This window comes from Wolffia australiana, chromosome 19 (assembly GCF_029677425.1).
Source record: "Wolffia australiana isolate 7733 chromosome 19, ASM2967742v1".
In the NCBI taxonomy this organism is placed as follows: domain Eukaryota; kingdom Viridiplantae; phylum Streptophyta; class Magnoliopsida; order Alismatales; family Araceae; genus Wolffia; species Wolffia australiana.
In genome coordinates, this window is record NC_135853.1 from 2,939,293 (window position 1) to 2,951,710 (window position 12,418).

The window sequence follows — 12,418 nt, forward strand, 5'->3', positions numbered from 1 at the left end:
TAACCATTGAATCAAATTCAGAAAGTCTCACACTCTCAACCCAAATCCTAATTTCCTATTAAAAAATTAAATGCACTAATTCAAGCCCGTTCATTGCTCAATTTTATGTAAACTCTACATCCAGAAGTCAACTATGCTGAATTTACTATTCACCCATCATTTAAAATTTTATAGAATGAGCTTGTTGAATTGTTCTTACTTTCTTAAATCATCCCACAGTTTTGAACTTACTTTCTTAAATCATCTCATTCTGATCAAGAACTAGTATTCTATCTCGATTCATTCTTATTTTCAATGTGGAACGATTCAAATAAAATATTACTTATTATTTACTTTAAAGATAACATGTCAAAAAAAATAATAGACGCTTAATAGATTTCCTCAACCTTTAATGAGAACCGGTTCAGGAGAAAACCCGGTCCACTCCTTCCCGGTTCGTATCGACCCGGTGTATTCGTTCCTGATATAAATACCCCCGTTCATCGTAGTGATCGGTTGTTATGAAACTGGAGCCCTAACAGCAGCGGAAGAGTCGCCGTTGAATTCGCGGGCTGCGGAAATGGTGAGCAGATCAATCGGTAGAGATCATTTTCAATCAGCATTTTGATTCTCTCACAGTATTGATGGTTTTGTTTTGTTTTTTTGTTGATTTTTTCAGACGTTCAAGCGCCGAAACGGGGGCCGCAATAAGCATGGTCGCGGCCATGTGAAGTTCATCCGTTGCTCAAACTGTGCGAAGTGCTGTCCCAAGGTACTGTCTGTAATGTATTCTTTTCTGATATTTTATCGGATTTTGTCTGATTGGATGGTAATCTATCGCCTGATCATTCTTTTCTTGCTTTGGATATGCCGACGCAATTTTGAAGGAAGTAGAATGCCTTCATTGTCTGAATTTTTTTATTATTTATTGATTAGTAACTCAGTTTTTTAATTTTTCTTCTGAAAATTCATTTTTCTTTATCTTTTGGAAATGCTGATGAAACTCGAAGGAAGTCGAGTGGCATCAATACCAGAATTCATTTAATGTCTGCTGCTTAGTTTATCAGTTTATTTTCTTTATTTTGTATATCAGTTTTTTTTCTTTTGGAAATGCCGATTCAATTTTCCCGAATTAGAACGGTATCAACGCCGGAATTATTTGAGATTTGGTGCCGAGTTTCTCTGTTTTTCCCCTTTTATTCGTACATTATTATTTTTCGTTGGGAAATGTCGATGCAATTTTTTAAAGTAGTTGTGGCGTCGATGTCTGAATTAGAACTTTGATTTATTTAAGTGTTTACTCCTTATTTCTCATTTTTTTCACCATTATTTCGCCAAGCAGATTTCTTTTACGTTTCGACATGCCAATATGACTGTGCAGGACGTGGAATCGCTGAACTGGCTGAATTTTTATGCATTATGGCTTATTTCCGCTGATCTTTTCACCTCTAATTTCGTTTATTAGTTATTTTCATTTAATTATAATTGCGGAGGCAACTTTCTTAGGAATTAGAATGTCATCAATGTTTGAATTCTTCTTAAAGTTTATTTATTTGTTGCTCAGTTTTTCAAACCTTTATCTCATGAATTAGGACAAGGCAGTCAAACGATTTCTTGTGAGGAACATTGTTGAGCAGGCTGCCGTGAGGGATATCCAGGAGGCATGCGTGTACGAAAGTAAGAAATTTCGATTATTTTCGACCCCCAAACTGGCCCATTTAATCTGTTTTTTTTGTTATTAAATCGAATTCTTTTTTAGGCTATACCCTTCCCAAGCTCTACGCGAAGGTGCATTACTGCATCTCTTGCGCCATCCATTCACACGTCGTTCGTGTGCGGTCTCGAACTAACCGGAGGAACCGTGAGCCGCCTCAGCGTTTCAGACGCCGGGTACGTCTGAATTAAAAATTAAAATTTTCTATTATTTCAATTAAAGATTTTCCATTAGTTGAAACGTGTTTAGTAGACTCCGTGTTGTGCGCATGCCCGTCGTCAGTTGTTTGATTATGATATTAGAACTGCGAAGGCGCCTTACTCCAAATTATGCTGGTAGTTTGTTTTTCTTTCAGGTTGTGAAAGAAAGAATAATCATAAAACATAATATTGTATGAGCTTTCCCTTAAAAATTAATAAATCTTTATAATGTTCTTGATTATTGTATCAATGCAGAAAATAAAGTTCCTGGCAAAATGATAACCGCCGTTATTGTCATCTATCCCTTAGCTGCTTACTTATTCCAATTAAACTTATTTTGAATTAACTTTTCAATTCATATCTAAAAAAATTTTAATTAACTTTTCAATTCGTATCTAAAAAAGTATTTTGAATTAAGTTTTCAATTCATATCTAAAAAGGTATTTTGAATTAACTTTTCAATTCATATCTAAAAAGGTATTTTGAATTAACTTTTCAATTCATATCTAAATAAATATTTTGAAATAAGTTCTCAATTGATATTTAAAAAAAATATTTTGAGTCGAGTTTTCAAATTATTTCTAAAAAATTATTTTCATTTTTAACTTCCTTCTTCCGAAGGGGAATAAAGTAGGAAATATTTTAATCATTCTCTTCATCTATTGGAATTCTTGATTTTTTTCTCTCTTAGGATTCGGAATTTCGAGATAAATATTCGTGATAATTCTTAATTTTTTTCCAATTTTTTTCTCGATGCGCAGGACGACACCAGACCGGGTCAGCAAGGAGGTGGGCCCCGCCCAGCCGCTGCCCCGACGACCGCGAAGCCCTAAAATTATTAATTTAAAACTTCCCCCTTTTTTTCCCGTACGCAACTTTCAAAATATTTAATGCGGCGTGACGTAATCAAAACCCCACGTGTCGATCAGACTTTCCGCCACGTGTGGATCTCCGCTCTTCTCAGTCCGAAGTGACGTGGCGAGAGTTGCGCCCGAGCGAACCTGTTTCCGCCACGTGGCAGATTTTTCTTTTTTAAAATAATTAAAAACGCGGAAAAACGGGCGAGGATATTACCGAGTCGTCGTCCTCGTCGTCGTCGTCTTCAGAGGTGAGCTTGGATATAGAGCGAGACGGAGAGAGAGATCATGCGGTGTGACTGACCGCGTTCTCCTTTACGCTGTTCTTGGGGGAGGAGAAGAGGGATGGGGAGTTGCTTGGGAGAGGATTGAATCGAGCGGGTTTATCGGTGGATTTTGGCGCGATCGGGAGAGGGATGGGCGATCTGCGCGGCGTATTGGCCGGGGAGGATGAACTGGCGCTCAAGCCGAGGTCGTTGAATCCGAGTCCGTCGGCGATCGGCGCGGATCACTGGCGGTTGGGAGAGAAGACGGTGGAGCGGATTATTCGGCGGATCCAGCCGTCCGGGATTACCGATCGGAGGAGGCGGCTGGTTGTCGATTTCGTCCGGGACCTGATTCAAGGGATTACCGGCGCCGACGTGAGTTTATTTGTTTTTCTTTTTTGGATTGTGGCTTTGGAGCTTTTTTTTCTTTTGATTATCCGGTTTTTTCGCTTGTTTCGTCTTCCTGTGTGTCTCTTTTTCTTGTTTCCGTCTCTTTCGAGTTCGTTTTCGTCCTTTTTATCGTTTTTCGAAAATTTCTGGCTTTTCTAATATGGTGATTTTCTGCTTCCGCTTGCTTGAGGATTGAATTGTTGTTCAGCTGCTCCTTTCATCCGTGCTTTTTAGTTATATTGTGAAATTTCGTTATAGTTTGCGCAAACTCCCTCAGTATTGTGGATGAATTTTTGCTCTAAAGCTGTGTTTTCTTCAACATTGAAGGCCAATCTTGCATGTAAATTCTGGATTTTTTTTCTCTAGTATGGTGATTTTTCTAGCATTTCGTTGAACTTTGTTCAGATCTGCTTCCGATTGAACTTTGTTCAGCTTCTCCTTTTTTCCTTGCTTTTAAGTGATACTTTGAAATTTCTCTTCAGTGTGCTGAAATTTCCTCATTACTGTGGATGACCTTTTGCTCTAAAGCTGTATTTTCTTCAACATTGAAGGCCAATCTTGCATGTAAATTCCTCATTTAACAGTTTTGGGAAAAGAAAATGTTTCGGTGTATCAATATTTTACTGAGGAAACATTTTTCTGTGGCTTTTGGAATGAAAGTGTATGTTATCTTCGAGTTGTGTATGGTTAAGGTTGAATTACGAACTCTTACGCTTATGTGCGGGTTTCTGTAATATTTCCTGAAAAACTGTTTAAGAAACTTGTGCCAATGGACTCCATGCAAACCCCAAAAAGATCTAATTAACCCTAGTTGCAATTTCCCTCCAGGGTTGTAGGATCAATATCCTTAACTTTCTTTCTCTTCTAGTAACAAATGGCTATGTTTTTCCTCTTATTATTTTGAAATTTGACGCAAAGTAACCTTTTCATATTTTCAAGCAGGATATTCTATGCTTGGCAACTCATGATTCTTGATATTTTATAAGTATTTTTATCAACGTTGTTCAGCAGCCGAGTAAATTTAACTCTTAGAGATCATTATTCGAATACATACACGCAGTGGAGATTTTCTCTTAATATCTCCAGGATATTTGGGATAGTGGTTATCTTGAGTGGACGATAGATTCAGCTTTTCCCCATTTTAATTCAGATATTTGCTTGACATGATCCTCTTTTGTTGTCAGGTTTTTCCTTTCGGTTCTGTTCCACTGAAGACTTATCTTCCCGATGGAGACATTGATTTAACTGCGATTGAACCGCGAAGATCAGAGGAATGTTTAGCTAATGATGTTCTCTCCATCCTTCGGGCAGAGGAGCAAAACAAGAGCTCTCAGTTCGAAGTAAAAGACGTTCAATACATCCATGCTGAGGTAGGATTACGAAATGCGTCGCCATGTTGATTTAACTGAGTAAATTTTTATAAAATCCATCTGAAATCCTCCTTTACTTGGCCATTTTTTCGCTGGTTTTTTACTCAGGTTAAACTCGTCAAGTGCCTTGTCCAGAACATCGTAGTGGATATCTCGTTCCAGCAAGTAGGCGGGCTATGCACGCTATGTTTCCTAGAGAAGGTACTGGCTAGGAAAATGAGAATTTCTGAGAAAAATTTACTCCCTATTGTGAAAAATCTCTAATGCTGGTTGGCAGGTTGATCGAATCATTGGGAAGAATCATCTTTTCAAGCGCAGTATCATATTGATCAAAGCCTGGTGCTACTATGAGAGCCGGATCCTCGGTGCCCATCATGGACTGATCTCTACGTATGCATTGGAGACGTTGATTCTGTATATATTCCATCTCTTCTATCCTTCCTTGGATGGTCCCCTGGAGGTGAGTGTTCTTGCCAATGAGCCCCTGTGGCCGCTCCTTTTTTTTGACTGCTTCATAGTTTATCTCCGTAAATACTCGTATACTTCAGCAGTCTTTATTTAATTTTTTTTACTCATCATGTGGTTAGTCTCAATAGGGTATGAGGCTGATCCTTAATAATATCTCTATGAATAGTCGGTCCACACAGGTTCTGGACTATTTTCACCTCTCCATCTGTGATAGTTCAGTTATTCTTCAAATTCTCTTCACCTTGTTGTGGGTTAGTATCAATCGGTGGAGGTTTATTCCTAGCAACATCTCATTGATCCTTTGTTCGTCTCAGGTTCTGTACTTCTTCCTAGACTATTTCAGCAGGTTCGATTGGGATAGTTATGGCGTCAGTTTAAATGGGCCCATCAGCTTGGACTCTCTGCCAGAAACAATAAGTGGGTTTGTTTCATCTATATCTTACTCCCATGTGTGCCACCTATCACTATTTCTGGCTCAACTTTGCAGTTTTCTTACAGCCGAAACACCGGAAGAAAATGGGGTTCAGTCGCTGCTGTCGAGAGACTTTCTCAGGAAGTGCGAAAATGAATTCGCCTCCACATTCAAATGGTCCGATAATGCCGCCCATCCTCAGTTATTCCATCGGAAGCATCTCAATATTGTCGACCCTCTCAAGGAAAAGAACAACCTTGGACGCAGCGTCAACAAAGGTGCCCAATTTACTTCAGCTGTGGAATTTTTGGGTATCCTTATCGTTAACTTCTTTTTTTTTATTGTGATCTTGTTCATGATCCAGGAAATTTTTATAGAATAAGGAGCGCATTCACATTTGGGGCGCGGAAGCTGGGACGAATACTCACCCTGCCGGAAGAGAAAATTGAAGGGGAACTATGCAAGTTCTTCCTGAACACGTTGGACAGGCACGGTAATACTGGTCCAATGAACGAGCCCGAAACCCTCCTTTTAGACTGTGACATTATAAAAAGCCCAAGACAAAGCCAAGAGGGCAATGGTTCTCCTGCCACAGCAACTCTTGATTTCCGGGGTGGTCTGTTCAAGGACATTGCCAAGCTTAGGATCTCCGAGCTGCAGGAGCCAACCCTTCCCAACTTAGAAAATTTTACGGAACATCTTCCTGAAAGTGCAGCTGTGGAAACACCATCATCATCGTCGTCATCATCGTCATCATCTCCAAAAACCCATCACTTAAGAGAGAACTCTGGGCATTCAGACCTTGCTGGGGACTACAACTCCCATATGAGGAGTCTTCTGTGTGCCGTGGGCTGTTTTGAGAGGCATCCAACTTGGTCGTATCCCTTCTATGGGGGTCTTTATTCGACAAGGGCGGTCTCTCCGTTTGGTTATTACGCCTTCATTCCCAGTTCATATGCCCAAACTCAAGGTTCTGCAAGACACCGGGGGACCGGCACGTATTTCCCTAATGTGGTAAGTATTTTGTGGCAGGCTGTGTTCTTTGAATATATTAATTGCGAAGAACTTTGCTTGAAACCAAATTTATCCTTATTTGGGTCGGAACACGTACAAATTTGGTTCATGTTAGATCATCTCTCTCTCCTCAGTGCATATTTGTATAAACTCCTCAGAAGATTCTGTATCTCTGAATCCTCCTTCTGCAGCAGTGATTAGTTTCCTGTCTTCTGTCAAGAAGACAGAGCTGGGATTGAAGTCTGGGAGTCTGAAGAAGCTCTCATCATGAACTGGATGATCAAGAACATGGAAGAAGAACAGAAGGATGACTACATTCTGATGTCCTGTGCAGAAATGCACAGTGACTTAAGTATGTCAATATCCTCTTACTTCTCCCTCTTACATTCGTGAGATCAAGTTCAGGACTCTTCAATTTTTGATGGGGCTCAACTCTGAGTATGAGACCTGCTGCACAGGAAAAATTGCGATTTCAGAACTTCAGGAAGGAACCTCAGAGCAATCAGACCTCCTCAGTGGCACCATCTACAGTTCCTCAACATTCGGCAGTACCTCAGAACTAATCTGTGGATATTGCAGGAAGCCGGACACATTAGGGACTGTAGGAGATTGGCATGGAACGACATTCAGAAGATTATACAATCTGAGATGAACAAGGTCCTTCAGAAAATCAACTCCACATCTTTCGACAGTCAGGTAAGCACTTTGCATTTACCACCTTTAAGAATATTACACGATTTGGTATCTTGGGTCTTAGATTCAGAAACAAACAACCTCAGAGTTTTCACTGCTAATGGAGGATCTTAAAAGTAGAAGGAAGAGGACAATTATGATTAAAGGAAATATGTTGAACAAATATTTTGTCCTTAATTCAGCTGGTAGATGATACTGGGTGGCAATTTATCTTGGATTCTGACTCCTGCTTTCTCTGTATAAAGAACACCGGGCAGAAGATTTCGTCTGTTAGCAGGAGAGAGGACTTCTCTTGCTGGATGTACTAAAGATGGGAGCAGAAAGTGATCTCGCTGCCCAGAGTGAAGGTCATGCTTCTCCATAGGAGACTAGGACACCTCATTTCATGTTTTGAAACAATTACACCCACAGTTATTTAAGGATTATTTTTGAACATCTTAATTGTGAAAGCTGCCAATTTGCTAAACATAAGAGGTCATGAATGTGTTCATAGTGATGTTCAGAGATGGTTCATCTAGATGACTTCTCTAGATATACATGGGTGTATCTATTGAAATCAAAAGCAGAAATCCCATCTGTTATCATATTGTTCTGTGAAATGATCCATAACCAATTCAGTAGACGGATCAAACGCTTCAGATCTGATAATGCTAAAGAATATTTCTGTGGAGAAGTAAACAAGTATATGGAAGAAAAGGGATAATCCATCAATCATCATGTGTCAATACCCCCAGCAAAATGGTCTTGCTGAGAGGAAAATTGGCCATATTATGTGCACTCCTATTCAAACTGCCCCAAGCATTATTGGACTGAAGCAGTGGCAACAGCCACACATCTCATTAATAGAACAGCATCGAAAACATTAGATCTTAAGGCCCGATTGATCTTTTATCCTCTGAATTTCCACATATACTAACCTGCCGCCAAAGTATTTGGCTGTGTAGTATATGTTCATGTTCATAATGCAGGAAAATTGGACCATAGGGCAGTGAAGTGTGTGTTCCTAGGTTATTCCACCAGAAGGGATACAGGTGTTATCATCCCGAATCAAGGAAGTTCTTTGTTGCTGCAGGCGTGAAATTTGATGAAATCAGAATGTTCCATGTGAGACAGATCGATCAGATATCTATTTGGAGTCCAGTGAGGTGGAAGCCGATGGTGGAGAACTCAGCAGACCTTCTGAACTTAGAGACAGTGAACAGGAACCTGAGGTTAGTGCTGCTCCGAGTCCTGTTGAGGAGGAGGAGCCTCATGCACTAGAAGAAGCTCCAAATTAAGAACTACTACCAGCAGGAGAAAGTAATCCAAGTAACAATGGATGGTCAATTGCTATCAGAAGACCAAGCTCTACCCAGTAGGATATCTCCAGAATATAAACAAGTTGTCCAGGCTGTGATGACTGTATCTGTCCCAAAGAATGTCAGAGAAGCTATGTCATCTACTGAGTGGAAGAGAGCAATGGATGAAGAAATGGGCGCTAGAAAGAAATGGTACTTGGGAAGTCCCAGTTGGAAAGAAGGTAGTCGGCAGCAGATGGGTGTTCACCATCAAATACCATTCAGATGGATCAATCGCCAGACATAAAGCCAGATTGGTGGCCTCATATGGAATTGACTATAATGAGACATTTGCCCGCTGAATACAGTCAGAATTCTGATTGCTCTTGCAGCGATATTTGAATGGAAGTTGTACCAATATGATGTGAAGAATGCTTTTCTACATGGAGAGCTAGAAGAGGAGGTATATATGGCTCCACCCCCTGGATATTGTTTGAGTAAAAATTTGGGTGATGTATGTCACCTCAGAAAGTCCTTGTATGGACTCAAACAGTCCCCAGGGCTTGGTTGCAAGTTTTCTAAAGCAATGTTGGCAGCGGATACTTTCAAAGTGAGGGTGATCATACCCTTTTATAAAGCATGGTAAGGAAGGTAAGGTGGCAATCCTAATAGTATCGTAGATGACATCATCATCACTGGAAACGACAATGAAGAAATTCAGAATCTTGAAAGACATCTTTCTTCATCATTTGATATCAAAGCTCTTGGTCTTCTAACCTACTTTCTAGGGATTGAAGTTGCATATTCAAGATCTGGAATTGTACTTTCTCAGCATAAGTACAGTCTCGATTTAGTGAAGAAACTGGACTGCCAGTAGACACAAATGTGAAATTGAAGGCAGAACAACAGGAAAGGATGCCCCAGTGGACAAGACCTCATTTCAGAGACTCATAGGCAAGCTCCTCTATCTCAACCATACAAGACCAGACAGAGTCTCATCAAGGAGCAGCTGATCGAGTTCTTGCATATCTGAAGGGTTCCATCGGACAAGGGCTGTTTTTCAGGACAGGAGGTGAGCCTAGTGTAATTCTTTATACTGACTCTGATTATGCAGGTTCGAAGCAGAAGGAAGTCTCCTCTCAAGTGCTGAAGCTGAGCTCCGTGCCTTGAAGAAGGGAGTCTGTGAAGGCATGTGGCTTAAAGGTATTTTAAAGGATCTTCATCTATGGGATGATCTTGCATTCAGACAGCAAGTCGCCATTGCAATGGCAAGAATCCAGTTCAACATGAGGACATCTTCACGAAGGGCATCCCAGGCCCACAGTTTCAGGCATTGGTGTCCAAGTTGGGCATGATCAGGGTGTTAGATCATCACGGCCCATTTAGGGCAGATTGGACTGACTTATGGGCCCCATGTACATGTAATAGAATAACCTAGGAAAATGAATAAAAAACCTAACTAAAATCAATCTAAATATCATATTTTTCAAAAATATGACCATTGTCTCTCTCCTCAGTGCATATTTGTATAAAGTTCCTCTCCTCTTCTTCTCATCATTTCCTCATCTCTCTCAAGAATTTACAGTTCATATTGAGTTTGAATTGAAACTACTGAGGATTGAATCATGACACATTCACTTGGAAATAGTTTATAGTTAAATTGAGTTACTTGAGATTGAATTATTGAGATTGAGTTTAAACATTTTGTATTGGATACAAATAGTCGGAGGTTAAACTGAGGCCGTTGAGTTTGTATTGAATTAGAAGTACTTAGATTAAATGAAAATTTATGGAGATACAATTGTGACACCCTTACTTGAATATTGAGATTGAATTGAGACAGCCTTACTTGAATACAAATGCTTCAGGATTGAATCGAGATCTTTGAGATAGGATTGAAGTAGATGTATTGAGATTGAATTAAAATTGAGATACTTTGACTTGAATAGAATAATTGTCGATTAATTTGAGATCTTTGAGACTAAATTGATTTGAATTCTGTTTGACCTTAATTATGATTTCCATCTTTCCACCGGCACTTAAACTCTCAATGCGGTGAGTTTCCTTATGGTTTGACAGTAACTTCTTGCTTTGTTCCAATTTTCTGATAAAGAACTTATTTAGATTACTCGTTAATATGAAAACTCTCTCTCTAGATTTCCTTTTCTTTGCCAATAATTATTTATTGACATTGTTCTTTTGATTATATTCAATTAACCAGAACTTTATTTTTTTTGTCTTTAAATGTGTATTGATTTCCCCTACTGCATAATATATTTGGGGAATTCTATCTCAAATCAACAATTGTCATTTGCGTTATTCGATGAAAATAATTCTCTCTTGTTTCTTTATCATAACCAGCTTCGAATGTTCCAACATGGCAAAATTTCCCTCCTGACTTTTTTTTTTAACGGGGCTTTTTTTGGCAAATGTTTGTCATCTTGGTAAAACATAATGTCAAAATATCATAAGACCACATTTAATGTACTTATTTTGTTATTGGCTGGTCGTGCCAGAGCCACTGGGTGCATCAAGAGAAGCGATCATCGGGAAGAACCCGAAGTCAACACGCCCCGACGACGCGATCGTTGGCGATGGGAGATAATTTTAGTGGTGGAAAAGTCAACGGGCATACGGGGAGGCGGCATCCGCAACGTCAGCGGGCCCCGTCTTGTTCGGACATGCTGAAAGTGCCACCGCCGGACATTGGGCTCGAGTTCGGATCTCTTGGTGCCTTTAAAACACCATTACCGCCTTCGCCTCTGCCGGAGAAAGTGAACGGGATCGAGAGGTACTTTGACCAATGCCGTCGTCGCGTAACTGACGCGGTTCGTCGCTGACGAGTGCAAAACTTTCGTGCAGGTCTGGCGACGCCTACCACTTGAACGAAGATGATTTTCCCCCCCTTGTCCAGTGGAGCAGATGACGGGTCCATTGACGTTTTTATGTAAATTCTTCTCTCGCTCTTTATCTCTTTCTAGAAAATTTTATAACATGGTATATTCCTCCTGCCCACGTAGCGGGCACGAGAGGGACGGCGTGGGCTAAGTATTTACTTGTAAATTCGGCATTTTTGGTCATATTGAGGAGGTTATATCTCGCAGGAAAATCTCCGTTGCCGAGTAAAGAGGGGGGTACTGAAAGGTATACAATAATGAATGATCTTTAATTTTTTCTTTATTTTCCACTCTTTCTAGGAAATTCATGAAAGCTGCATTTTTCCTCAGTTTGACAGAATTTGTAAGCTTTCAGGAAAATGGTGCAGAGAAAAATGAGTATTTTTTCTGGTACACTCTCTGAATTATGAGTGATGAATAGGTTGTCTTTTCTGTATATTCCCTAAAACTAACTCTTAATAAAATTTTATTGTTTTATAAGATGATCTCCTTTATGGTGTCCTCTGTGCTCTTCGCAGTCAGTTTCAAGTTTAAATTTTATCTTTTGATTAGCGAATGAGATCTCTAATAAATTTTACCTAAGATATCTTAGGATGACACTTGATGACTAGTCTCCTTAAATTCTCGTCTCTCAATTCTCTTATTTATTCCCAATCAGAGAAAACTTTTCTTTAGTTTTTCTAAAGAAACCTGGGAAAAAACATGTCTCGATATTATGTGAGATATAATCTCAAGAAATACTCTTTTTGATGGACTTTGTTTGCCCTGGGTATTTATACTTAAGTTATTTTGACGTTAAAGATTTCTAATATGAATTTATTTCATAAACTCACTCATAAATTATTTCTAGGTACAGTCTTCAAATACATCAGAGAAAAATG

The 12,418-nt window shown here is 39.6% G+C and overlaps 2 protein-coding genes across 4 annotated transcripts; both read left to right on the forward strand.

The window, feature by feature from the left end:
- The first annotated feature begins 441 nt into the window (after positions 1 to 441).
- LOC144715452 (small ribosomal subunit protein eS26-like) lies at positions 442 to 2,805 on the forward strand. Its single transcript, XM_078590372.1, has 5 exons — positions 442 to 562; positions 659 to 751; positions 1,572 to 1,656; positions 1,739 to 1,869; positions 2,655 to 2,805. The coding sequence occupies exons 1-5, from the start codon at positions 560 to 562 to the stop codon at positions 2,724 to 2,726; spliced, it is 384 nt and encodes a 127-aa protein (XP_078446498.1). The 5' UTR covers positions 442 to 559; the 3' UTR covers positions 2,727 to 2,805.
- A 195-nt stretch (positions 2,806 to 3,000) lies between these two features.
- LOC144715451 (uncharacterized) lies at positions 3,001 to 12,036 on the forward strand. Of its 3 annotated transcripts, none has more exons than XR_013584638.1 (11): positions 3,001 to 3,391; positions 4,591 to 4,776; positions 4,885 to 4,977; positions 5,054 to 5,236; positions 5,559 to 5,661; positions 5,743 to 5,934; positions 6,021 to 6,670; positions 11,157 to 11,431; positions 11,503 to 11,587; positions 11,745 to 11,784; positions 11,868 to 12,036. XR_013584638.1 is itself a non-coding variant. In XM_078590371.1 (10 exons), the coding sequence occupies exons 1-9, from the start codon at positions 3,167 to 3,169 to the stop codon at positions 11,564 to 11,566; spliced, it is 1,971 nt and encodes a 656-aa protein (XP_078446497.1). In that variant the 5' UTR covers positions 3,001 to 3,166; the 3' UTR covers positions 11,567 to 11,587; positions 11,745 to 12,036. The 3 variants fall into 3 exon arrangements, 1 of the variants encoding a protein (XP_078446497.1); XR_013584639.1 differs by having other exon boundaries at positions 11,893 to 12,036; XM_078590371.1 differs by having other exon boundaries at positions 11,745 to 12,036.
- The last annotated feature ends 382 nt before the right edge of the window (positions 12,037 to 12,418 follow it).

What these genes read in the sequence shown, in the direction of transcription:
- LOC144715451 (XM_078590371.1), top strand. Translation starts at nt 3,167, where the DNA reads ATGGGCGATCTGCGCGGCGTATTGGCCGGGGAGGATGAACTGGCGCTC. An exon ending in TTCAATACATCCATGCTGAG is followed by an intron (nt 4,777 to 4,884) that starts GTAGGATTACGA and finishes TTTTTTACTCAG; the next exon opens with GTTAAACTCGTCAAGTGCCT. An exon ending in CGCTATGTTTCCTAGAGAAG is followed by an intron (nt 4,978 to 5,053) that starts GTACTGGCTAGG and finishes GCTGGTTGGCAG; the next exon opens with GTTGATCGAATCATTGGGAA.
- LOC144715452 (XM_078590372.1), top strand. An exon ending in GTGCGAAGTGCTGTCCCAAG is followed by an intron (nt 752 to 1,571) that starts GTACTGTCTGTA and finishes CTCATGAATTAG; the next exon opens with GACAAGGCAGTCAAACGATT. An exon ending in GGAGGCATGCGTGTACGAAA is followed by an intron (nt 1,657 to 1,738) that starts GTAAGAAATTTC and finishes ATTCTTTTTTAG; the next exon opens with GCTATACCCTTCCCAAGCTC.